Source organism: Chondrus crispus, genomic scaffold (assembly GCF_000350225.1).
Source record: "Chondrus crispus Stackhouse genomic scaffold, scaffold_93, whole genome shotgun sequence".
Lineage (NCBI taxonomy): Eukaryota > Rhodophyta > Florideophyceae > Gigartinales > Gigartinaceae > Chondrus > Chondrus crispus.
Window position 1 is genome coordinate 52666 of NW_005178827.1, and position 24580 is coordinate 77245.

Here is a 24580-nt window from a genome sequence, read left to right on the forward strand (position 1 = left end):
ACCCCAACCCGTTCAAGCGCTCCAAGTCGTGGAACCTCCTCTCGCGAAACGCCTTCACCCAACCGCCCCGTCCCCCCGCCTCGCCCTCGACAAAGCCCCCGCTCCACCCCAACCATCGTATCCTACGACGCGTCATCCCCCCGCTCCCGCGTCGCGCCGCCGCCCACAAGGACCGCCCGCGCGGCTTCATCGTGCGTGACCCTCCGCCCGCCGCCCGCCTGCGCTTCCAGCGCTCGCGCCAGAAGCCGCACCGCTCCTCGCCGCGCTCCTCGCCTCCGAGCCGCCACCACCGCGACACCTCACATCGCACCCCGTCGCGCCGCTCCGAGCGCCCCCCGCCGAGGGACTCCGCCCGCCCGACCGACCGCCCGAGGGATTCCGCCCGCCCGACCGACCGCCCGAGGGGCGATCGCCCGCGCCCCCCGGCCCACGCCGGCCCCATCGAGCACGCCGCGGCCGCCCCAGTGCCAAAGGGGCTCGTACCGTCGCCGCGCGAGCTCAACTCTGCCGCCGCGCACGTCAACCGCCAACGCATGGCCACCCTCGACAGCCCGGACCCGGTCACAAGCCGCATCAGCTCGGACCTATCCAGCACGCTGGACCCGTCCTCCAACTCGCGCGCATCCACTCCGCTCAAAGGCATCCGCTTCCAGCAGGAGCCCGTCGTGCTCGACCCGGCCCTCCACGCCATGTCGAGCGACGTGTCCTCGCACGTCTCCGGGGGGCAGGAAGGCAAAGCCTCGCCGCCATCTAATCGTGAGAGGTCGCTGAGGCCCACCCCGCCAGAGCAGACCGTTACGGCTATGCCTGTCCCGCCGCCAGAGCCGGAGCTGCTGTCGCATGCGGCCACGTTCTCGCCCCCGGCCATGAGGTACGACCCTATCACCGGCCGTTTGACGTTGCAGTCGGAGCAGCCTTACACATCCGACTTGTTTGGTGTCGGTACTGCCCCGCCGGAGAGTAGTGGTGCTAGTGGGGAGGGCAACGGAAACGGCTTGTTTGTCGGTGCTCTCGCAACGGACCCGTGGCAAAACGAGTCCATTCTCCCCAGGGAGCTGCTCGTGCCTGCTCCCGAGTTGGCCACCAAGGAGACCGCGCCCGATCTGTCAAATGCCACCGACCCTGTCGCGATGGCACAGGAGAAGAATATCTCTCGCTCGGCAGGCGGGCCATTGCCCTACATGATGAAGAAGCTGGATTACGACAACGATGCCGACACGCACTCGACCGGCCTCACGTCGCTCGCCGACGAGAGCGTCAGCACGCACAAGACCATTAGTGGCGTTGAAGAGTTCAGGGCAATCCCAGGATACGGGGCGCCGTCTCGGTACCGCCATCGCGAGTCGAAGAGATCTTCGGGTCTCTTTCCCGAGACGCGCGACAACGCTTCTGACGGTTCAGCAACGGAGAGACCCGTCATCTTCAAGAACTCAGGGCTGTTTGACCCGACAGGCTCCACCTCGCCAGGCCGCGTCAGTAGCAGCGCGAGCCCTCGCCGCTTCCACAGTGACTGGAGCGACCCGCATGCCACCGATATCGATGTGTACTGCCAATGCAGCTGCAGCTGCGTCTACGAGGAGGAGTGCAGAAGATCCTGTGAAGTTCGCTACGGACGCACCAGCCCGTCGGTCTCGTCGTCGCAATCTCGCCGAAGGTATCCCAGGTTCCAAACGTTGCCACCTTCTTTGGGATCCGACTCGAGATACGCAGACGCACTTCCCAAGGTTATAGAAACGTCTGGGGATGCCCGTGCATCCCGGAACAGCGGTGGAAGAACTGGGTTTGAAAGCCGTTCAAAGGGCGGCTACGGGAGCCCGTCGTATCCGCGGGACACAGAGGAGTTGACGGATCCGCTGCATGCTTCGTCCACTCATAGCGGGATGACTTTGCCTGCAGGGTATCGTTCCAAGTCTGGAGATCAGTATACATACGCTAACAAGCCTAAGTATGAGTACCGGCAAGATTCAAAGTCGACGACCTCGTCGACTGGCAAGCGGTACAGAGCCGATCAAGTTGCACGACAAGGTTCGAAGGATTCTCGTTCCAGGACTCACCCGAAGGACGCCACAAAGTCTGGGCGGCGCGCGAGTTCAAGCCCACGTTATGGGTCGACGTCTGAAAACGAAGGCAAATCAGTTCCCAGGCAGCATCGCAGTCGAACTTCCTCCCGAACCACGAATGGGTCCGGATCAAGTACGCACATTTCTGAATTGCCCAGAGTGGCAGTGGCGCCTCGATTGGGAAAGAACGAAAAGTTGCCTGGCGGTACAACCCCCGAGCGAAGACGTCGTGGAGTGGATGATCCCAAGAGGCATCAACACAGGCCACCTAAAGATGGAACTCCGAACGTGAGCTACAATCACATTGTGAAGAGACAGGGGACTTCGCCACAGGGCCATAGTCAAATGCCACAACCTTATCGGGCTAGTGGATATGGACGTGAAGTAAGTTATGACTACGCTGAGGAGGGGAGTAGCGAGCAACTCGAGACTCAGGAATGGCCATCGGGGACGTACGAGTCACGATCTACTCCCATGAACGAACATCGATCTGTTATGGAGGTAGAATACGAAACCAGACCAGTTGAAAGTCCAGATGCACAGCGAAGTAGAAGAAAGTCGGACGGGAAGCACCGAACGCGCAGGCAAACTCCGTCTTCACCACATCAGTACCGAAGGGGAGGGCACAGTCACCACAGCTCGAAGCACTCATCAAGCGCACACGCAAAGCCTAAGCTTGAATCTCGCCATGGCACCAAGCAAGTCATTGGCTCGTCAAGACCGAGCTCAAAGACCAGTGATCCTAATAGGGCTCCGCTTTTCAGAATTTTCTAGACTTGCTACTCAGCTCTCATGTCGCCTACACAAGCATGTAGGAAAGAGGTGGAGAGCAATGAAAGGGGATAGTTAGGTTAAGGCTGTGAGCAACAAACGCGGTAGAATAGTAGTATTTTTTTGTCCCTCCCATCGAGTGATACACACTCAATATGTTTAGGAGTAATGTGTCAATCATGTGTGAATGTCAGTGTCTCAAGTACAGCCTCTGTACATATGAATCTCTCGTCGAGTTAATAGCGATTTGAACATAATGCATGTGCACGCACCCGCACCGCGTGGCCTTCTCATCAGCGTCCGCCTTGGCTGCTTCATTACAGGGTGGAGAGCAACAGTCTCACCTTCTCGATTTTACTGTTCAGATAGTAGCAGTACCCCTCTTCCGGCGTGCTGTCTGTCATATCTCCGGTGACGCGCCTCACACTGGTGTTAACAGGAATTCAAGCTCTCAAACGAGATGCGTCTAAGCCGAAATGATCACTCTTTCGTAGAGATATGGCGATTTAACAGAGATCAGAACCTTTTTGGGGTGTGCTGAAGAGAACGGTTTCTGCACCCATCATACTGTACGTTCTCAGAACGTTTGACTCAAACGTTCTGAGAACGTACAGTATGATGGGTTTGAGGGGTCGGATCAAACTTGTACAGCAGTGGACAGTGAAGGCGTGCGGTGCCTCCGGTGCCGCAATTTGACCATGAACATTGCCGCAAGGGTCAACGAATTTGTGCAGGCATGATATAAAACGAGGTTGCGCTTCCCGCCGCGACCACTTTCTGCCCCTGTTGTTGCCAGAGGAACCACAGCGTTTGAGACAATTGCACTCCTTTTCGTAGTTTGAATAAAAACGGTGTGGAAGAATCTACGTCCAACACGGTTTGTCACAATCGTTTATCGGGGCAGAAAGAAGAGATGAATAAGGAAACTGGTTGGAAAATCGACTCGAAAGGCTTGTCGCCGACCTACGGTGAACTAGAGAAGATGTGCAACTTTCTATCAGATCGTGCAAAGGTTGACCCTTGCGTAACCTTTTCCTCCCCAGACCATGCACTGTCTACGTTTCCTTCATTAGAGATTAATTCATCGCGAATTGAGTACGTGGGAGGTCCTCTCTGTACTATGATTTCAAGCACTTTCTCAGAAGGGTTAACGGGACAAGTAAATCTGTGCGAAGCAGATGGGCCACCCGTCTGCATGCTGCTTCGAGATTTTTTATACACACGGCCAGTCTGCCTCCAAGATGTCTCGTTCAAAGACATCTGCAATCTGGCCAAGGTCGCTCACCGATGGGACCTCTTGGTGTTGTTCAACAGCATTCTTCAGTACGTTAAGGATACAAACTTGCTGTCTTGTGGTACCCGGGTAGTTCTTTTCGCTGAAGTCGTCAAGCTTCATATTTTGCCCCTTGACCACACAAGGTACTTTTGGGAGCAAGTTGGCCATTTCTACAAGGATCTTACAAGTTTTCCTCAGACAAAACAAAAAACGCAGAATTTTTCGCGCTCTAATGTCACGGATGTTGACGGAGACACCAATGACATAAATGGTTCACAGGCACGTGAGAGTGGAACAGAGAGTCTATCCAGGGGTAGAAACGTTGATCGTAATTCAAGTGAAGATGGAGTGCACCCAACAGTTGACATATTTCCAAACAAGCAAGTGATTTGTCCCCGCTTTCCAGGGCTGTGGACACTTGCTTTGTCTCAAGGCATGGTGCAAGTTGTCCTTTCTGCAGCTCTTACGGAATCAAAAATATCAAATAATGATACGTTGCACCTGTGGCACGTCGTGTTGAAGTTTCTAGAGCCTCGAATTGAGTCGGATAAAGAGGTATGCTCCCTTCTTGACTCCTTTCCGAACCGCTCTGATGAATGCGTTTCTTCAGTGCTCAATGACATGAAGATTGATGAGCAATGCAGCACTCGGGCTATGAGGCTTTTCGCAAAAAGTCAAGAAGTGAAAACAACACAAAGAAATTATTACTAGATTTCGCATAAAATATGTCTAGTTCAGGCTCTCGTTTTTGGGGCTGTTGGCATGACGTGGCGATGGGTGGCATTCGCGATACACGAGCTGAGATTTTGACTCTCTGAAGTTAAAGTAAAAGATGGAGTTCCCAGATAAGCCATGACTTAGATGCCAGACCCGCGCTGTTGAGGCCTTTCGACAACTTCATCGGCTGTGGGGACCTTGCGCTCCATACAGACAGTACTGACGACGGAGGCGACGGTAGTGGAGGTTGGACGGGGCATGGCGCGGAGGGCGGCTTTAGTGGTGACGGGGGGAGGGACTTGGGCGTTGGCTAGATTGAAGGTTTCCTGCAAAGCGGTGGAGCACAGGAAGCGCGGGCGCTTGCAGAAGCGTCGTACACCACCCTCGAATTCACTGCGGCGAAGTTCGAAGACTGTGAAGGATTGTGGATGTCTTTCATGGGGTGCGTGTTTGGGGCTGGCAGAGGTGGGTTACACTGAAGGTGCTGGGGATAATGGGTCGGAGCGCAAGTGGACTTGGTGCAAAAGGACGGAAGGCACGCCACGGAAAAGGCTGCCACTTAGAAGGGAATATCATGAAAGCCTCAATATAGGGCGACTTAATCGGATTTGGCGCGGGGTCGCCTTATAAGGCGAGCACCCCTGTACCGTATCTAGTTCACTGCTGCGAATATCCCAATTGCCTGGCACCGAGCAACCTGTCGGATGGGAATCCTCCCCCAATTCCTTTTATTGCTGCGTCTGCTGCCTCCCCTCTCTGTCTACGAGGGTTGGCGATTAAGTACTCCTCCCCCGAGGGGCCTCGGCTGTCTCTGATCCTCCCTCGCCTACTCCCTTCGTCGTCCCTCTTCCCCGCTAGCCCCACAAAATGGCTGCTCCCTCGCTCCCTTCTCTTTCGCTTGCCCCTACCGACAACCCCGCCCCTCGCCCCGACTCATACCGTCAGGTGCCGTCCTCGTTTCCCTTCGGGAGACTGGATCCCCCGCGCTGTCCGTTCCCTACAAGAGCGTTCCCTACAAGAGCGTTCCCTACAAGAGCGTTCCCTACAAGAGCGTTCCCTACAAGAGCGTTCCCTACAAGAGCGTTCCCTACAAGAGCATGCGTGTCCTTCAGTTCCGGTTCGTGGACCAGCTGTCCACGTCTCCACGTATCGTAGCTCTCAGTCCTTCCTCAACAGTACTGTATCAAGGTACAGTATGTACTCATGCTGTATCAAGGCGATTTTCTCGGCGCCACGTATGCCCGGACACCACACCCGTCAACGGAGGTGCAGCAAAACCGCCAGGCTTAATAATAACCGCGATTGCTCTTCCTGCGAGGAGTAGTTCAAGATTTTGCAGTTTCCAGAGGGACTACCGCGTTTGGGACAGTTGCACGCCTTCTTTGAGTTGGGAAGAAAGGTGCGGAAGAATTTGCATCCAGCATGGTCAGTCACAAATTTTCATCCCGACAGGAAGAAAAGGATGCTCTAGGGGATGGTTGGTTTGTTGATTCAAAGGGCTTGGCGCCGACTTACGGTGAACTGGAGAAGATGTGCAAGTTTTTGTCAAATCGTGCAAAGGTTGACCCTTGCATAACCTTTTCCTTCTCAAACCAAGGATCATCCGCGTTTCCTTCATTGGAGATTAATTCATCACGGCTGGAGTATGTGGCAGGTCCTCTCAGTACTATGATTTCAAGCACTTTTTCAGAAGGTTTAACGGGACAAGTTAATCTGTGCGAAGCAGATAGGCCACCTGTCTGCACACTGCTTCGAGATTTTTTATACACAAGGCCAGTCTGCCTCCAAGATGTCTCGTTCAAAGACATTTGCAATTTGGCCAAGGCCGCTCATCGATGGGATCTATCCGTGTTGTTCAACGGCATTCTTCTGTACGTTAAGGATAGAGGCTTGCTGTCTAGTCCTACCCAGGTGATTCTTTTTGCTGAAGTCATCGAGCTTCAAATTTCACCCCTTGACCACACAAAGTACTTTTGGAAACAAGTTGGCAAATTATACAAAGAACTTGCATATCCTTGTAAGGTACCACATCTGCGCGATCATGCTCAGAACCCTTCGCGCTCCGACGTCAAGGCCATCGACAGTTGTAGTGACAGTCACTCACACAGTAGTGGAGATAAGTGTTCAAGAAGATATGCAAAGGGCGAGCATGAGTCAGATGAATCTCTTAGTGGAACGGAGGATTCACAGTCAGATGAATCCCTTAGTGGAACGGAGGATTCACAGATGGTCGAAGATGACGAAGAAAGCTTGGTTGAAAGGAGCAGTGGAGAAGAGTGTCCGAACAGCAATGGAAATGACGACCATATGTTGTTTGACCGCGAGTTTCCAACAGCTGATAGATTCCCAAACAAAGAAATGATCTGTCCGGGCTTACCACGGGTGTGGTCGACTGCTTTGTCTCAGAACATGGTGCGAGTTATCCTCTCCAGAGCTCTGAGATATTCATCTTCGCGGAAGACAAAGTTGCACTTGTGGCACGTTGTGTTAATGTATTTAGAGCCTCGAATTGCGTCGGATGGCGAGTTTTGCTCCCTCCTTGAAATCATGTGGGAGCACTGTGATCAACGCAGTGATTCAGTGCTCGACGACGTGAGCATTGATGAGCAATGTCGTACGCGAGCTATGAGGCTCTTTGCCAAGACCCAGCGTGAAGCGCTATACGAATAGTCTGATTTCTAATTCAAGTCCTACAATTTCCGGGACATTGGCGTCACTTGAAGACGAATGGCGATTGCGGAGTGAGGTCGCTTTCCTCTCTGAGGACTAAGCAAAATGTGATGTCCCATGAAAGCCTTGATTTAGATCTCTGGAAGGCGCTGTTCGTTTTATGATCGAAGGCTTACGACACAGATGCCACCGTAGCAGTGTCAAGAAAATATTGGAAGAGCAAGGACATCAAGGTTTGGTCGCCCTTGATGATAGCACTGGGGAGAAAGAAACTAAACTACGGAAAGCGAAGGAGACCACGGTACGGGGGGTTGGGCAGTGCGTTGAACCGGTGAGGCATGAGTTCGGGGAAGCAACGGGTCTGCAGGAACGCAACGACACCCATGTGGGAGAAATTACTACTCGTTATCTGCCTGCCATGGTGTAGGGACTGTTTGACACAACATGAGGGATCTTTGTCGTAGAAACAGACAGGCGAGGAGCATCTGCAAGAGTAACAAAACGCCAGCCAGCACTCTGCGACGAACAAACGGATAGATTTGGTGCAATGGTCACTTTCCATTTTTACATTAAAATGTTGCAGCACTGTATGATATGACGCTGTAGCGTCGATTTTTTGTCCACTCACGTCCGTACGAATAAAGGCATGCTCATCAATCCCGTCCACAAGGCCCTGCGTCCATCACCCAGCTTCAACACCCTTTCAAGCACATGCAACTCGCAGACTTGCCTCCACCGCTTCCCTCCCTATTCGCATTCCCCATACCTGCGCCAAGTCCAAAGCAATTCCAATCTCATGTCAGCGACGCAACGTGAGCACTCTTGCCTGGGTGGTCTCTTCTCCTCTTCGTCGAAGGCGCTTTCCCCACCCTCCTCGATCCCCGGCTTTCTTCTAGCCGAAGACGCCTTCACTGCGTCGGAGGAGCTGTCGCTTCTTCAAGCCGTCGACGATTCTTCGGCCCCTTGGACACGTCGCCGCACGCGTGTCACAAAGAATTATGGTCCTTACTACTTATACAACGAGCGCGACACGCCCAGTGGGCGCTTCCGCTACACGGATGGCAAGGTGCTGCACACGCCGCTGCCGGACTTTTTGAAGACTTTGATTATCCCAATTCTACATAGGGCTCTACCCGTGCTCAAAGAGTTTTACCCAAATCAGGTGCACGTGGCGCTGTACAGGGAAGGGGATGATGACAAGATACGGATGCACAACGATAACAAGATGGGGGAGCTGGGGCCTTTCATTGTGGGCATGTGCTTGAAGGGGGACTGTGACATGACATTTATGCGGCCGAGGGACAAGAGGAAGAGGGTGGTGCGGCTGCCGAGAGGGTGCGTGTATGTGATGACGGGAGAGAGCCACTTCGAGTGGCGGCATGGCATTTTGAGCGGACAGACTCAAGGGGATAGGGTGAGCTTCACATTGCGGGAGGTGAAGAAGCTTGCAGTGGCCGACGGCGTGAAGGTCACTAAGAGTAGCCACGCGCCGAGTCAGAGGGCCATTCAAGTGCAGATGAGGAAGGATTCGATGAGGAGGGTGGGCGTGCACGAGGGAGAACAGATGGATATTCGGTTGGCTGTGAAGGATGAGTTGTGATTGTTCGGTAGCTACCTGAGCTATTGGTCAGACTGCGAATGTAGGCGCGCGTGGACGTAGATTAGGTTTTCGTGAAGTTGCGCTTTGTTCTTCTCGAATTGTCAGTTTGTAGAGTAAGAAAAAAGTTGTGTCCTTGCAAAGAAAAAGTGGTCCCACATTTTCGGGCGGCAGCAGGAAATATCTTTTTTGTTCTCCTGACGCAAGAACTCCACAACCCTGGGCCGGGGGGAGTGGCCTCTTATCTTTCAATGACTCTTGACGCATTACCATTGTTTTTGAGTCGTACCGAAGTCGTCCAAAATCAGCCGTTTTGCCCTCATATGAGGCCAAATGCCAATTGCATGTCTATAAGAAACCGACAATAAAAGCTCGAGCATGGGCTGAGAGAGGAGATGCATGGCTGGCCAAATGCGGGGTACTCTTGTGTTTCGTATTACGAGGAATTCACTGCTCCAGCCCGAGGAGGTATCTTGCTGCCGTCACGAGCGCTGACGTCAGCCTGTTCTGCCCGTCTGTAGAATAGCATGTACACGTTTCCACGTCCCCACGTTTCAACTGTAATCTTTGATACAAAAGCCTGGAAGACAAACTGTCTTCCAACCTGAAAAAGTATGATCTGCTGTGGGCTGACATGGGCGCGAGCAACACCACAAGACCACTGCAAGTACAGCCGTACTTGATTGACACTCCAATTCGCTCCTTACGCTCCTCCCACATCCTCGTTTTGCCACTCGCCACTCGCCATCCTCCCACAGCCCCCCGCGGCCGAGTTGCTTCGTTGCTGCGCTTCCGCGATGGATCCCACCAAGCAAGTGTTGCGCGAGCTCCAGATGCGCCCCGAAAACAAGGTCTGCGCCGATTGTGGCACCAAGAACCCGCAATGGGCGACCGTCTCTTTCGGCACCTTCATCTGTCTCGACTGCTCGGGGCAGCATCGAGGCTTGGGCGTCCACATATCCTTTGTGCGCTCCGTCGGTATGGACAGATGGAAGGAGTGGGAGGTGAAGCGCATGCAAGCCGGCGGTAACGCAAAGTTTGTCACCTATTGCAAGAGCAATGGCATGCATGGTGCCGATATTGCCTCCAAATACCAATCGGAGGCTGCGGCCATCTATGCAGCCACGCTCAAGGCGGTCGCGACGGGTGAGCCTTATGTGCCACCCGCCCCGGCAAACAGACCAAAGCCACGCCCGGCTGCGTCACGAGGGATGGGAACAACAGGCATGGGCGGGATGACGACGCATTCAGCGCCCGCGGGGGGCATAAATGATATGGGAGAGAGAGGTAACTCGGGCGGCGGATTTGGGGGAGCAAGGACGGGTGGCATTTCTTCGGACATGTGGGCACAGAGCAATGGCAATGGGGGGATGCCGAGTATGTCGAGTGTGTCATCCGCGTCATATCAGAAAGGTGGGGGAAGCGGAGGAGGTACGGGTGCTGGGTTTGGCGGGTTTGGAGGATTTGGTGGAATTTCGTCAAACGCCAATTTGAACAACGTGACGTCCAACCTCAATAACGTTGGTAAGAGTGTCACAAGGAATCTATCTAGTATTGCGAGTCAGGTGCAGACATCGGATGTTGTTGGGCAAGCTGGGAAGGCGGCTGCGCAGGCCGGCGGGATGCTTTCGTCGTGGTTTACGAACGTGTCGACGCAGGCGACGAAGATGATGAATGACGATGATGGGCGCAATGAACTGCGGCAGAATCTGCGACAAAACCTGGCACCTGGAGCAGCGAGCGCAGGATTCAGGGGCTTTTCGTCAGACGACTATCAAAAGTCGTATGGATCCAATGGGAACCAAACGTCGATGGGCGGCTCGAGGAGTGCTGAGAACAGTATGCCCTCGATGTCGTCGGCTGACTATGCGAGGTCAAATAACACGAGTAACGTACCTAGTGTTGCTCCCGTGCATGCATCAAACCCGGTTACCAGCACCGGGAACGATGGCTGGGGAGGTTTTGATGACGTCGCTGCGGAACCGCATGGAAAGAAAGATGCTTGGGGCGCATGGGATTAGCGGAATCGACTTGGTTTTGGATTCGGCTTGGAGGCGTGGGGGAGCGCGGTAGAGTTGGGTGTTGAGGGGGGGACTGGTTCATGTTCCTCGAGTTGCATAACTTTTTTCACTTTTTTGCGGCACTAATTGTAAACCAAGTAGTTTGTAGAGCGTCCTGTATTTGCTGGCGAGTGAAGGTAAACATTTCTGTGCCGTAATCTCGCGTGAAGGGTCTTGCTCTTGTCGACAAGCGCCGGACAGATCGTAAAAGCTGCTCTTGACTGGCTGACTGGGATGCTCACAGGGGCAGGAAGGCGGAAATATTGAGAATTTTTTCAAATTCGCCCGCAAGAGACACCTGTGCACATATTCTTGACCAAGCGCACCATCCTCTGCGTGTGACTTGCAATTCTACGATCAGGCACAAAGCCTAGCAACAAACCGGCGATGCTCAGATCTCTCTCGCTCGCCGCGCGACACTACGCGCCGGGCGGACCATGCCGAACGCTGATTCGTGGGCTGAGTGCGGAAACAACAACAGCACAGGTGCAAAATCCACCAAAGGCAAAAGGGGATTCTGAATTCGTTAGGCGACGACGGGAGTACCGCAAATGCTTGCACGAGCGACGCGTTGTACTGCAGAGTGAATTGCAGCGAGAGGAAGTAAAGGATATCGAGAAAGATCGGGAGGAGATCGCTGCGGCGCGACAGGCCCGACTCGAACGCAAACGGTATGAACTGCATTGAATGTGTCAGATTTTTGTTGAGTGGTGAAAACGTAGTTTATTGGACTAACGGGTTTGTTGATCAAACTGTGGTTTATATCGGATCTGGGGACAGCGCAACGAGCGAGGCCAAGCAGGTGCGAGCAAAAGAGCTAGCAGACGGGATACGGAAGGTGAAGGAGGAGCGGCAGGCGTACCGGAAGGACGAATGGAAGCGGAAGCAGAAGGCGTTGAAGGCACGTCGGGCGGGGGTTGTGCAAACACTGGTGGACCGGTCGCATGAGTGGATCACAGAGGAAACGCTGCAGGAGCACGTGGACAAGGCCGTAGACGAGTTTTTCATCGAGGTGCGGGAAGATGAGAGAGGGCCTAAGGTGGTGGGGTGGTAGGGGGGGGGGGGGGGGGGGGGGAATGAATGGGAACGCAGAGACATGAACTATTTGAAAGTCCCACGAGTTTCTTTCATTTAGAGTGTAGTGGGTTTGAAGTGAAGGACATGACCAATTTTGGAATTTGCCAACGTTAAGAAATGGTGATTGAGTGAGTGAGTGAGTGTCGCACTGATGGTTGATGGAATGGTAGTTATGTCGTCGGAGCGAAAGATAACTTACGCGCCACTTTTCGCCCCGCGACATGCGATATGCTATTGGGCTGCGGCGGCGTTGCGAGACATACGTCGGGCTCTACGTCAGGATGACGCTGTGACATAGCAGAATGGCGGTGGTGCCAGAATTGGCTGTAGAGCGAAGGGCATGGGGAGAAAAGGGGTTTGGGTTTAGCATGCCATAGAGAGGACACGTGTACGGACTTGTTCGAAACCGGCCAAGGGCTCCTACGGGCCATGGTAACCGAAATTGGAGGTGGCCATGTACGGCTATAGGAAACGTGTATATGTAAGCAGGTCGCAAAAGGCCCAATCAAACAGGCGTAGATCTGCTTACACTTTCCAGAGGCGTTGGTATCCTGGGTCCCTGGGTCCTGATATTATTGTTTGGCGAATGTCTCACCATCACTAATGATCTTCTCAAAGCAGTTGCTGTTGACATCGTCTGATGATACCAAATCTATCTACAAAATGTTCAATAAACACCTCTCAGATACAGCATGTCCCAACCAGAACGCAACCTCCCCCCTTCCCCCCCCCCCCAAACACCCCGCACCCGCACCCCCGAAGTTCAGCCTTTTTCAAGCTCACTATCTCATTCCTCTCACACACCCGGCTTCTCCGCCTTGGTTTTTCTAGTGCCTGCTCCCCCGTCTTTCTCTCGTATTAATAGACACACAAGCCCCGCCCAAGCCCAACCCCTCTTCTTGTGCTCCGCGTCAGCGCTCCGCTGACCCTGCCTTGCGCAAACCTGTACTGGCGGCCCCATAATGACTCAACCGCATGTCTCAGTGTCACAGAATCGCCGCTCCGCCGTGCGTCGTGATGCAAGCCCCATCCCTTCTGTCCGTGCGAAGCGCATCACAAACCTCGCCGCTATGGCTTCAAACGTTATGCTCCCTCGCGACAAGACCCATCTTCACACAGTCCGCTACGTCGCTCAGATAGATCTCGACGGCTGGATGCTCAGGCGAACCAAAGTCGGTGCTAAGACAAATTTCTTTGTCGTCCTCGAGGGCACCACCCTCAAGATATTCAAAGATAAGTCGGCCCCGCAGCGATATTCCGTATCCGTGCGTGAATTGCCACCTCACGTGGATTTGGAAAGGTGTGAGCTCCACGTCAAGTTTCCTGGCCCTACTCGAGGGAAAGAGAGAGTTTTGCGCCTTATCATCCCAACGCAAAAGGATGCCCATAAGTGGAAGCATGCGCTCGAGTCTGCTGTCAACAGCGAAATCACAGACTTCTACACCTTGGGCAAAACTCTTGGTAGCGGAGCTTACGGTGAGGTCGTCGAAGCCTGGGACAACCGGACTAAAGATAAGCGCGCCATCAAAATTGTACAACGTGGAAACAACATGAAGGGCCGTGAACATGTCGAATGCGAAATCCAAGTCATGAAGACGATAGCTCACGATAACATCGTCCAGACGTATCAGATTTTCGACCTCAAGCGTACAATCTACATCGTTATGGAGTACGTCCCTGGGGGTGACCTGTTTGACTTTGTAGCTCAGCACAACTGCCTGACTGAGTCCCATGCCAGCCAATGCGTCAGATCTATTTTCCAAGCTGTTGAATATTTACATCGACACGGTATCGTTCATCGAGACCTCAAACCAGAGAACATTCTTTGCGCAAACGAGTCGTGGCCATTGAAAGTTAAAGTCACAGACTTTGGCTTTGCAAACTTCATGGACCCTAACAGTGACCCTGGCAACACCATGCGCACCCAAGTAGGCACCGCCTACTTCATGGCACCTGAAATCGTTAAAAATATGGGCCACGGACCGGCCGTAGATCTGTGGGCTTGTGGTGTCATATTGTACACTATTCTTACGGGCAGACTCCCGTTTCCAGGAAAAAACACAAGGGAATACTTCGATAACGTCCGTGATAGGGCACCGCTCTTTCCGGCAATATTGTGGAAGGGCATCTCGGCAGACGCGATGAGCTTAGTCAAGGGCTTGCTTAACAAAGATCCCAACAAGCGCCTTACGTCTTTGGCTGCATTGCAGCATCGCTACATTTCTTCAGATAAAACGCCCTATGCCGACAATGCGATTCGCAGAGATCGATCAAACCTACACTCGAGTCGACGTAAACTGTACAAGGCGAGAAAAGTGATCATAGCAGTCGCAATGGCCAACAAGTTTAGAGCAACAATTCCTCAGGTGGTAGACAAGGTCGGTGACGGTACGAAGAAGGTCGCGGTAGGCATTGAGAAGGGAATCAAAAAGACTAGTGAAGGTATCGGCGAAGGGGCAAAGAAAACAGCGGAAGGTGTGAAAAAGGTCGGGGATGGTATTGGGGAGGGAACTAAGAAGATCGCCGGAGGCGTTGGCACTGGCGTGAAAAAGGCTGTTGATGGGGTGGAAACAGGCGCCAAGAAAGTCGGGGAGGGGACCAAGAAGGTAGCAGGTGGAATAGAGACCGGAATCAAGAAGACAGCGGGCGGAATAGAGACTGGATTTAAGAAGACAGCGGGCGGAATAGAGACTGGATTTAAGAAGACAGCGGGTGGAATAGAGACCGGATTCAAGAAGACGGGTGAAGGAATGAAAAAGACAAGCGGGGGTATAAAGCGTAGCGTAGAGAAGGTGAAGTTCGATAGAGAGAGAAGTCGCGGCGGTGAAACGGGTAGAAGGCAGGCGGACGCCGGCGGCAGCCAAACAGGTTCGGGACGTGATTCAGTTCGTGATGGGAGACGGCGCCCTCTGTTTCGTAGAAGAGACCAAAACACATCCATTTCAAGTGCAGTCTCAGAACAAGAGCCCCCTGGAAACGAGGATACTTTTCTCGATTCTCTCGGAACCCAAAAACCGAGTCCAGAATCGCATCCCGCTGTGCATGTCAGTGTACCGCCTCGAGAGCCTCCGCCTGTCTCAGCAAGGAGAAGGAGTGAAAGCGAAACCTCCAGTGCTGATTATTACTCAGCGAATGACCATTACAGCGACATTGAAGCCGAATGGACTCATGGTAATGATGAAGACAACAAGGGTTTGGATTTCCGTGTTGCCAGCGCTGTGACAAGCAAAGTTCTCTCCACCCCACGAGAACCAATGGATGTGGACAGCAATGTCCCGAATGGATATCCAGACGTCGATCGAAAGCCACTCCCCATCGTCTCCAACAGTATTCTGAAACAAATATCCGACGCCTCGAGTTCAAGTACAGGTTCTTCTCGGCCAAAGCTCCCGCCTCTGGACGGCCTAACCATGGGCCTTTCGGACGAGTGCATGGCTGGGAGCTCTCGTGATGCTTTGAACGTACCGAGAATGGATGAAGTTGAAAAGAAGAGGCCATGGGATGAGACCCTGGAAGTCTCACCAGATGCTGTCTCTTCTATAAGCGATACGGTCCCAATTCATGAAGCAGATGCGCTACGGAAAGCGGCTGCGCTTTTTCTCGCTTCAATGCCGTCGAATGGTATGATGCTAGGTGCAGAACATATGACTCATTAACAACAGTAAAGGCGAAATGCGTGAAGACAGGAACGGAGAAGTTTGCAACGTGCGTAGGATTTACGTTCCATTCGTGCCAAAATCGAGAACGTGATTCGTAAAATCAAGCTAACTAAGTGCTTCAGTAGGGCGCCATGATAGCCTTCGGTTGCGATTTGAGAGAGGTCCTCATGAATCAGAATGGTCCCCATTTCAGCGTCCTTCCACCTATGACATGCAAATGAATGTGATAAACACTCTGTAGACCTTGTTTCCCGTTGTTCACAAGAACTCGATAACCATCCTGCAGGCCTTCAAGTTCGGCGACTTTTGCTGCCGTCAACATCAAATGACCCAGAATCTCCTTATCGTCCGGGGTTGCCATGCTAAGCATTGGTATCCTGCGTTTAGGTATAACAATGACATGAGTCGGAGCTTGTGGATTGATGTCGTGAAACGCAAGACTTTGATCATCCTCATAGACGATTTTCGCAGGGATCTCTTTGGCAATGATCTTGTCAAAAATGGTCGGAGCCGCCAGGTCGACAGGTGGCTCAGCACCCTTCTCCGCTGCCATCGCGAAAGGATTTGGGCGGAAAGAACGCTGGAACAAGGGCCGAGCTCTTCGCTGGAAGGGGAAGCAGGTCAAGTGATTGATAGAGTTTTGTGCCCGAAGAGCAAATCTGGCCCCGCTGACGATGAATGCCATGCTAAACGTGATGCGGACTGTGGCGATGTTGTTTTCTTCCCTTCCTCGGCCAGAATTGTGGTGCAGGACGGGAATTTTCGTGGATGAATTTTGATGGGACATGGCAGTCGAGCTACACAGGTGTACGTATGGTGGACACGTGAACACGTGGTCAGCAGAGAAACATGGATGCCTCCAGAGGCTGACCACGGCGGCGACCTATCGGAAGGCGATAAGTTCAGTACTGTATGTCTGAAGGATGAGTCAACCATGAAGCAAGATTTACAGCGAGCTCGAAAGTGCTTCCTCGCCAGACTTTCCTACAGACAGCTGGGAAGGACGGCATGCCTGACTGGGCAGTGGGATGTGGTCTGTCGCAACGCAAAGCTGAGGGCCGTTCCTAACAACGAGCACGGTGTGCTAGCACGCAAGGACCCTGACATTTGGCATGAATAGATTGGTGGAATGAGAGGAAATAATTTATATAGTAAATGACGATGCGTTTTCAAAAACTGTGGAAGGGCGTAGAAACTCGCCATGTTCCACCTGTTCTGAGAGGTCGGTTATCCGGTGTCATAACACATTTGAAAACTACTCCTCACACCTCTTATCATAAGCCGTCATTGTACCTCTTCGCGTATGATAAAGCAACGAAATGACTCTCCTTGTCGTCTCGCGTACCTAGGCTACTGTTATGGATATCCGCCTCCGTTCTACACGTGTAGACTAAATTTACAGTATACCTCCCCAACTTTCAATCGGGCGGTGGTCATTTTGTTTGGTCCACCGACGCACACCTCCCAACCCTCACTATGTCTGCTCTGTAACACCCCCTGCGCCCTTCCCCACCCCCTACCCCCTTCCCGGGCACCACCTCCCTCCCTGCCCTCGCGATGCCGCCCGGACCCCGGACCCCCGATCCTTGCACCCCCAAACCCCCCACCTGCTCCCGCCCTGCTACGTGAGGGCAAGAAGCAGAAGTGACTTCATCTGCGTTGACTGGGATGCAGTTGGGAAGGTGGAACGGCGATCTATGCGCTGGGCTTTTCTGTGCTGCTGATGGTGCATCATAGGCATTGTGCATGCATCATACAAAATTTATGTCATTTGCATTTCCGTACCAGATCACAAAATACGACCCACATACCGAAAGAATTTGTGTGTATGAAATTTATGTGCGTTTGTGTCTTTCGGAGTCGCCCAAACTTGCTGCAGCAGGTGCACCACCGATCACGCTTCTGGTTCTACTACAACTGCTTACCTCTAGCCTCCTATACCCCTTCACCTCCTGACTTCACGATACTGTATCTGGTCAGACGTGATGACATTGTTCGAAGACTCTCCCCGTCGATCACATCGAATCTCTCCTCTGAAGTCCCCTCAGCATTCTCTTTGTCTTTCTCCGCGACGCCACCTACGTACCTCCCCACGTCGCTCCACGAGGGCCCCCAACAGTACTCCTCGTGGGCAAAAAAATGCCTCATCCCTTCAAACCAATCAATACACCCACCCAATCCTCCTTCCCCTTCTGAATCAGCACGCGCAGAAGAGAACAGCTCCTTGGCAACTTCACAAAAAATCTAACTCACCTTTTCAAGAGTCGGGTTTTTACCTTTCTGTCATGTCTAACAAAGGAAGTATTGCCAAAGATCGGGAAGGATTGGGGGTCAAAAAGTTAGAGGAAAGAAAGATTTGATCGTATTTCGGATTTACAAATACGTGCTATGCAATGTGAAGAGCGAAGAGTCAACCTTTGCTTTTTTAGAATCCAATGCTCATTGCCTGTCTTTTAGTGACTTCTCAGCACGAATAAGAGAAACCGATCAAACGATGCACTCACCGCCTTCCTGGAACGAACTTAAGAAGGCTTTAACGGAAGCCAGTGACACGTTAGAGACGTATGAAAAAGGAGCGTTGAGGTCCATGGATGGAAATGAGGAACCGAAGCCATTCTCTTTGTCTGAATTTGCACGTCTCGCTGTAATCATCAAAACTGATGAAGAGTGCAGGCAGGCTATGGAGAAGCTCCAGCTAGAGTTGATGAGGGGAGAAATTGATAGAGGGAGAACAAAGGAATGCTACTGGGGTGCAATTGCTAGACGCTTCAACGACAATTCGTTGCGGCCGTGTATGTCTTTCGTCGGTTTTTGCGAAGAAGCTGATCCAGCGCGGCTTCCGTTGACCTATAGACCGGCTTCAGTCTTGAAAACGCAGTTTCAGAATGCACGGAGTCATTTTACATCCGCAAAAAAACGTGGGAACTTTCTGGGCAAAATGATCCACAACAGTTCTGGAGATTTGTGCATTGCAAGAATCAGGATTCAAATTTTCCAACGTCGATTGGGAAGCGCTGCATAATTCTTTTTCGCGTTTCTGACGTTGGAACTCCATCGGCGGATACCTTTTTCATCAATATTTCAACGAAATCGATGAAGAATGGAGGGTAGGAAGAAGCCGTAGTTGCAGGGATCCCAGCTAATACTGTTGACGATCCAGTACTTCAGGACAGAAAAAAAGGCGCGTGAGCACTGACTCGCAACAGAATTCTGCATTAAGCGAAGTGAAGGGCGTGGTGGAAAAGCTTGTCGGGCAGGACAGATTGTTTGTTAGTAGAATGGCAGGTATGGGTGCCCTCGAGGAGGGAGATATCAAGAAACCGGAGGAAGATCCCAAAACAGGTCGAATGAAACGCATAGAGAGGATGAGTCATTGCGTTAAACTAATGGACGAACTCAAGACCTCCACGGCACTTGCAAAGGAGAGAAATAAGGATGAAGAGTACATTTCTTTTTTAAACAGTCACTACAAGCTGTTAAGGGAGGAGTACAGCGAGCTCCATTACCAGAAATAACGGCAAGATGCACACAACTGGAACATCTCTAAGAGGATTACCTCTTCGCTTATCTTCTCTTCATCCCCCCATCCTCTCTCCCTTAGCTCGTCTTCCATCAAAGACTTGCAAGTGCTCGTCCCGCGCATGGTCTTCATATCGTCCTGGCGAATTCGGCGCCTTACCACCGCCACCGCACAGAGACTGGCACTTCGTACCGAACCGGAGATGCTCATCTCGCCAGCACAATCTTACTGCGCATGCTTCTGTCCGGCCGGACAGAAGCATGCGGCAGCGGCGCTCATCGTGACGTAGAGATGGTTTCGAAAGGGGTCGCGGGATTGAGAGATGACACTTAAGCTTTTACGCGTGAAGCAGCGGAGGAGCACATCAAATCGTTCAGTCGCCATTGGATGTAGAATCGGTACGTGTATGGCTGGTGCAATCATAATTGGGCCGCTTTTTGATCCCGCCGCGGGGACACCGTGTGAGTTGATCCGCAGCAGGAGAAAAGACCAAGGTCTTACTCGCTTCGTCCAGCTCTTTGGGGACGGGGAGCTCGTGATAGATACCGCTCGCGTCTTTGCCTCCCAAAGGAAGAAATGGCGTTATGATCGCCCGCATTCGCAGCTCCCATCCTCGTCTCCAAGCGGCCGCGCAGCCTCTCCATCTCCACGAGTTTCTCCTTGCGCCGTTTGTGCCTCTGCAAACTCTATCGCGATGCGCTCCGCCTGGCTCCCAGCCCTCTCCACGACACCCGCACTCCGCAGATTTCCGCCTGCGAATCGATCGTCCGCTCCGCCCCGGACAATAAGGGCCACGTGTGCGCGCCCGACTTCATCCCAGCGGGCTCCTTCACTATCCTGCCGGAAAGTCAAGACGCGCCAGGTCGTCTCCATCGCCGACGCCAAAGCCGTGCTAGCATAGTATGCGTGCTCGACCTGCTCGGAGCCTGGCGTGCTGCGGTGCGATGTGCTGTACCAGGTCACGTCCCTGGGGACGCCGAAGGGCCGCTTTTATCACATCTGGATCGCGTTTGAACACGCTGCCGCGTACACAGCCCATGACAAGACCACCCACGCTGCTAGGTTAAGGCTGTGGCTGGAGAACCCGGCAGGGGAGAATGTGCTGTGGCGCTGACCAAGCTGTCGTACCAGTCGAGCATCTCGAGGCGCTGCGGCCGTCTGTAGAGGGATGGCGGTCGGACATTGATTACACCGTCGAGACGGATGATGAGAGGAATCACAGGATGGCAGACGCCACTATGAAATTGATACGAGGGGATAGTCCTACGGTGTCAGATAACGTGCGCAATTCGTTGGACGTTCTTGTCTCCAGTGTGCGGCTTGAGAACGTCACCGTGCTTGTCGTGTCCGCTACGGACGTGTCAAGTGACGCCGTCCCTTCATTGACGAGAATTTGCGAGCAATACGCCGAAGACCTGGAAAAGAGCGTCCGCGTTGTTCGTACGGTAATTCTGGCGGAGCGAAACAACGCTCGAAGAATCGCCGTTATCACAGTGCATGATTCCAAGCGCGAGGACGGCGCCTTCTTTCATACTGACAGGGCTGCAGACCTGATCGGTGACGATGGAGGGTCCGTGACCCGTCACTTTTCTGTTTTTCCAGATAAGATAGGATGGGAAAAGCCGTCAACCCTGCTGGACCAGGAAGAAGAGCCCCGGAAAACGGGAGATAAATGTTTAAGCGTTCTTGGACCACTTGCATAATGTAACAGACCAAGACTACAAACTTTGAAGCAGGTTGCACAGAAGCGCATTGATGTGATCCCTGAGCTTGGACTGACGCACTGCGGGCGAATTTTTTTTATTAAAGAGGGCTGCGACTGACGGCCACATTTTTTATTGTTCGATGTTATAAGTAATGTTGCGAAGAACGCTTGTAGAATAAACTGTTTTACAATGTCTCGTTAAGACACGAAGCACAAGAAAGCACTGCAGAACGAAGTCCAGGGTGTGGCGGCCTTCCCTTGTGGAGCTGGAACACCCTCAGAAATATCGCGAGCCAGATTGAGAGAAGGTATCGTTCTTCTCAAGTGCCGACCATCCACCTCCTAAACAACCCCTCCCACCAACCCCTAGCTGAGCCGCTCTATTGATTAGCGTGTACCGAGCGTGAACAAAGGCCAAGTCATTGGTACGGGGAAGTACCCCGCAGCCTGCGCTCCAACAACAAACCGGCGCGCACGCTTTCCGTGATGTCGTTCTCATCCGATCGACTCCGGGAGGCGTCCAACTTGGGCGACACAGCAGCGGCGCGCAGCTCCAACACGCGAATGCAGACTGGGGCGGGATGGCCGACCAAGTATTGAATGGCTCTGTACCTATTGCTGTATCACGCATCTGTCCATCACTCGCAAAAAACAATCTCATTCGAGAAAGAAACTCTCCTTACAACTGATCGCTCGGGTTGGTCATAGAGGCAAGGGAGGGCGCAAAAAGCAACTTTGATTCAACAATCTGTACCATGCGTTGTCTGCAGCGTGATTTAGAACTTTTCGCGAACTGCGATTCCATTCCAGCCTCTTCCACCGAATGCAGATACCAATCAGCCTCTTCAGCTTGTACAGCATCCATGTTCGCTCTTTTTATGATTCGTGGACTAATTGCACCGCTCTCCTCTCTTATAAAATTGTGTAGCTTCATAGCTACACAAATTACGCGTGTAGATGTTTGCACAGAGAAGTTCAAATGATACAGCATTCGCCATTTTGACATAAGTAACCCAAAAGCCTGCTCAATATGCATGCGTAACGATGACTGATGAAAATTAAATGCATCCTCCCATTCGCTTGCCACTGTTGACGAGACCGGCGTGATTAATGATTCTGTACATGTGTAGGCTTCGTCTCCGGCTATCCAAAACCCTGAGTCGACATTATGTCGCAAAAACATTCCCAGAGCCGACACATTGTGAGCTAGGGAATCATGTGTAGAGCCTTTACATAATGCTGAAAAAGATAGGAAACGGCAGTCTGCGTCTGCCATAGCCTGCACGGGAATCGAATAGTACCCTTTCCGGCAGAAAAAAGATGCTGGATCATGATCGTGGCTCGGCTTCTTTACCTTAACCGCGATGCCGTCCTGTGCCCCACACACCCAGAAAGGGGGCTGTGTGGTGACCTTGAGAGTTTGAAGCGTTGGGCCATGGACGTCAAATGATCGACATTCTCTGGAAGTCCCGGCAAGGACATCCTTGTCATAATTGCCGCACAGCAAGTATGAAAAATGTCATATAAAGCTGTCTGTGAAATGTCCCATAACATTCGAATATTTAAGTAGCTTGCACCAGCCAGTAGTCTAATGGTGATTGATAACCGGACGTCAGCATGAATTACATTGCGATTAGTACCTGTAAAACTATTTTGCTTAAGTGGAAGAGATGGTCCGATGCGCTCGAGGAGTTTCGCGAAAAAGAAGCGAGGCATGCGGAACGCCTTTGCGAAGGTTACGTCATCAAGGGACCTTGTGATGCCTTGAAATGAGACATTCGCAAGTGTCCCCGTCTTCGTGAGACGTTTTCGTGAACTGCTTGCCTTTTTGCGCTCGGATCAGTGTAGCCACAAATGCGCAGACTACAATTTTCTTCAGCCTTGCCCTTCTCACAGAAATTGCTGCCTGGAGGCACTTTCTGTGACCGAACAAGTGATTTCTTCCCATCATAAATCCCCCCAAGAATGGTGAGCCTTCACCGCGTTCTCTGAAACCAACAACATTCTAAATCCCCTTTCTCTCTGCCGGATCATGCCCTAATTGAATAACAGTGGTGGCTTCTTATCTGGCGAGAGGTGGGTCACGAAACATAGAAAGGACCAGTGGTGGACCACAGCATCATTACTGTACCCACGTGGAGAAAGAGCGCATTTGGTAAATCGCTTTACGGCGCTCAAATCCAGTTTTTGATCTCAAACAATCTCACTGCATCGGTCCACTTTAACCTTCTACTTGATCACCGCCTTCCCCAGCACCTTCGCCGACGCATTGTCCACATTCCTCTCCGATCGTCAATTGCCATCTCTTCCGCCTGCACGTCATGGCCACCTCACACTCCAATCCCACGGCATCCCTCCACTGTCGATCCCCCGTTCTCTCCCGCGATGTCCTTTCTCACCCGCTGGGGCGGGGTCGCCCGCCGCCTAGCCTCCCACTCCTCCTCCTTCAACGCTCGATCCCTCCCCTCGCAAGTTCTGCGCGCCCTCGTCACATCCCCCCCTTCATCGCCGACGCGGGCACTCTTGGCGCGGCCTCCACCTCTACCGAGCTCGTGTCACCGCGCGGCTCCGGGGCCCTGCCCATCGGCTACATCGATGACTACCAAAACCACCCCCATCGCCAGATGCCCGACGATCCCACCAAGCGCGCGTTCACCTACATCGTCCTCGGCACCACCAAATTCATCGCCGCCTCCGCCGCCCGCGTCCTCGTCCTTAAGCTCATCTACACCACGTCTGCGTCCGGAGGTGTGCGTAGTTTGGGCGGGAGGGAGGAGGGTTGTATGAGTTGATGGGTGTGGGACAGGAGGACGATAGGAGGAAGGGATAGGGCGGGAGGGAAGCTTGTGTCCGGGAGTTAGCGTTTGTACATATGCAGATCGGGGCGCGGCGTCTGGGCGGCATCGCGAGGGTAGGGAGGGAGGTGGTGCCCGGGAAAGTGGTAGGGGGCGGGGAAGGGCGCAGGGCGCAGGGGGTGTTACAGAGCAGACATAGTGAGGGTTGGGAGGTGTGCGTAGTTTGGGCGGGAGGGAGGACGGTTGTATGAGTTGATGGGTGTGGGACAGGAGGACGATAGAGGGAAGGGATAGGGCGGGAGGGAAGCTGGTGTCCGAGAGTTAGCGTTTGTACATATGCAAGTCGGGAATGGAGGGATCCGCCGAGGAGGCCAAGACATGGCTCTCCATGATCCGCACACCACAGCCGCTGCAGCTTTCGTCTTGTTTCTTTACTTTTCACGCCACTGCACCAATCCTCTTTGTTACCCTGAGCCTCCCCTCCTTTGAGCCTCCCCTTCTTCGATCCACGCGTGACCCACGCACCAAACCCCGACTCCGCCATCCCCCTCGCGCATCACAGCAATGAATACCCCCACCACTGCCTTCCCACGCCCCCGGGGGCGGAGGTTGCAGCGGCAAGAAGGGGATGGGCCCATCCCCTTCTTGCCGCTGCGACCTCCGCGTTCGTCCG

General features: G+C 52.9%; 10 protein-coding genes; 9 read left to right on the forward strand and 1 right to left on the reverse strand.

Annotated features, from left to right (window-relative positions):
• Positions 1–199, forward strand: part of CHC_T00010005001 (peptide methionine sulfoxide reductase) — a 2006-nt gene extending 1807 nt beyond the window's left edge. Inside the window, exons 3-4 of the mRNA XM_005711937.1 lie at positions 1–69; positions 171–199. The exon at positions 1–69 is cut by the window's left edge and continues 604 nt beyond it. Of these exons, the coding sequence (XP_005711994.1) occupies positions 1–69; positions 171–199 (98 nt within the window). The remainder of the gene's footprint in view (positions 70–170) is intronic.
• A 3827-nt stretch (positions 200–4026) lies between these two features.
• Positions 4027–4818, forward strand: CHC_T00008063001 (hypothetical protein). The gene has a single exon (XM_005711938.1). The coding sequence runs from the start codon at positions 4027–4029 to the stop codon at positions 4816–4818; it is 792 nt and encodes a 263-aa protein (XP_005711995.1).
• Positions 4819–4841: 23 nt separating this feature from the next.
• CHC_T00008064001 (hypothetical protein) lies at positions 4842–4961 on the reverse strand. The gene has a single exon (XM_005711939.1). It carries the CDS (start codon positions 4959–4961, stop codon positions 4842–4844), a length of 120 nt encoding a protein of 39 aa, XP_005711996.1.
• A 121-nt stretch (positions 4962–5082) lies between these two features.
• On the forward strand, positions 5083–5454 carry CHC_T00008065001 (hypothetical protein). Its single transcript, XM_005711940.1, has one exon. It carries the CDS (start codon positions 5083–5085, stop codon positions 5452–5454), a length of 372 nt encoding a protein of 123 aa, XP_005711997.1.
• Positions 5455–6246: 792 nt separating this feature from the next.
• Positions 6247–8114, forward strand: CHC_T00008066001 (hypothetical protein). XM_005711941.1 is given in 2 exon segments: positions 6247–7494; positions 7495–8114. The coding sequence occupies 1 exon segment, from the start codon at positions 6247–6249 to the stop codon at positions 7492–7494; it is 1248 nt and encodes a 415-aa protein (XP_005711998.1). The 3' UTR covers positions 7495–8114.
• A 1774-nt stretch (positions 8115–9888) lies between these two features.
• CHC_T00008067001 (hypothetical protein) lies at positions 9889–11309 on the forward strand. XM_005711942.1 is given in 2 exon segments: positions 9889–11112; positions 11113–11309. 1 exon segment carries the CDS (start codon positions 9889–9891, stop codon positions 11110–11112), a length of 1224 nt encoding a protein of 407 aa, XP_005711999.1. The 3' UTR covers positions 11113–11309.
• A 1373-nt stretch (positions 11310–12682) lies between these two features.
• On the forward strand, positions 12683–12848 carry CHC_T00008068001 (hypothetical protein). XM_005711943.1 is given in 2 exon segments: positions 12683–12832; positions 12833–12848. The coding sequence occupies 1 exon segment, from the start codon at positions 12683–12685 to the stop codon at positions 12830–12832; it is 150 nt and encodes a 49-aa protein (XP_005712000.1). The 3' UTR covers positions 12833–12848.
• A 342-nt stretch (positions 12849–13190) lies between these two features.
• On the forward strand, positions 13191–15913 carry CHC_T00008925001 (Serine/threonine protein kinase). XM_005711944.1 is given in 2 exon segments: positions 13191–15884; positions 15885–15913. The coding sequence occupies 1 exon segment, from the start codon at positions 13191–13193 to the stop codon at positions 15882–15884; it is 2694 nt and encodes an 897-aa protein (XP_005712001.1). The 3' UTR covers positions 15885–15913.
• A 299-nt stretch (positions 15914–16212) lies between these two features.
• CHC_T00008069001 (hypothetical protein) lies at positions 16213–16659 on the forward strand. The gene has a single exon (XM_005711945.1). It carries the CDS (start codon positions 16213–16215, stop codon positions 16657–16659), a length of 447 nt encoding a protein of 148 aa, XP_005712002.1.
• Positions 16660–16665: 6 nt separating this feature from the next.
• On the forward strand, positions 16666–17007 carry CHC_T00008070001 (hypothetical protein). Its single transcript, XM_005711946.1, has one exon. The coding sequence runs from the start codon at positions 16666–16668 to the stop codon at positions 17005–17007; it is 342 nt and encodes a 113-aa protein (XP_005712003.1).
• Positions 17008–24580: the final 7573 nt, after the last annotated feature.

Bases quoted from the DNA above. Each gene is read 5' to 3' on its own strand.
- CHC_T00008069001 (XM_005711945.1), top strand. From the start codon at position 16,213: ATGACCCAGAATCTCCTTATCGTCCGGGGTTGCCATGCTAAGCATTGG.
- CHC_T00008067001 (XM_005711942.1), top strand. From the start codon at position 9,889: ATGGATCCCACCAAGCAAGTGTTGCGCGAGCTCCAGATGCGCCCCGAA.
- CHC_T00008925001 (XM_005711944.1), top strand. From the start codon at position 13,191: ATGACTCAACCGCATGTCTCAGTGTCACAGAATCGCCGCTCCGCCGTG.
- CHC_T00008066001 (XM_005711941.1), top strand. From the start codon at position 6,247: ATGGTCAGTCACAAATTTTCATCCCGACAGGAAGAAAAGGATGCTCTA.
- CHC_T00008064001 (XM_005711939.1), bottom strand. From the start codon at position 4,961: ATGGCTTATCTGGGAACTCCATCTTTTACTTTAACTTCAGAGAGTCAA.
- CHC_T00008063001 (XM_005711938.1), top strand. From the start codon at position 4,027: ATGCTGCTTCGAGATTTTTTATACACACGGCCAGTCTGCCTCCAAGAT.
- CHC_T00008065001 (XM_005711940.1), top strand. From the start codon at position 5,083: ATGGCGCGGAGGGCGGCTTTAGTGGTGACGGGGGGAGGGACTTGGGCG.
- CHC_T00008068001 (XM_005711943.1), top strand. From the start codon at position 12,683: ATGTACGGCTATAGGAAACGTGTATATGTAAGCAGGTCGCAAAAGGCC.
- CHC_T00008070001 (XM_005711946.1), top strand. From the start codon at position 16,666: ATGGGACATGGCAGTCGAGCTACACAGGTGTACGTATGGTGGACACGT.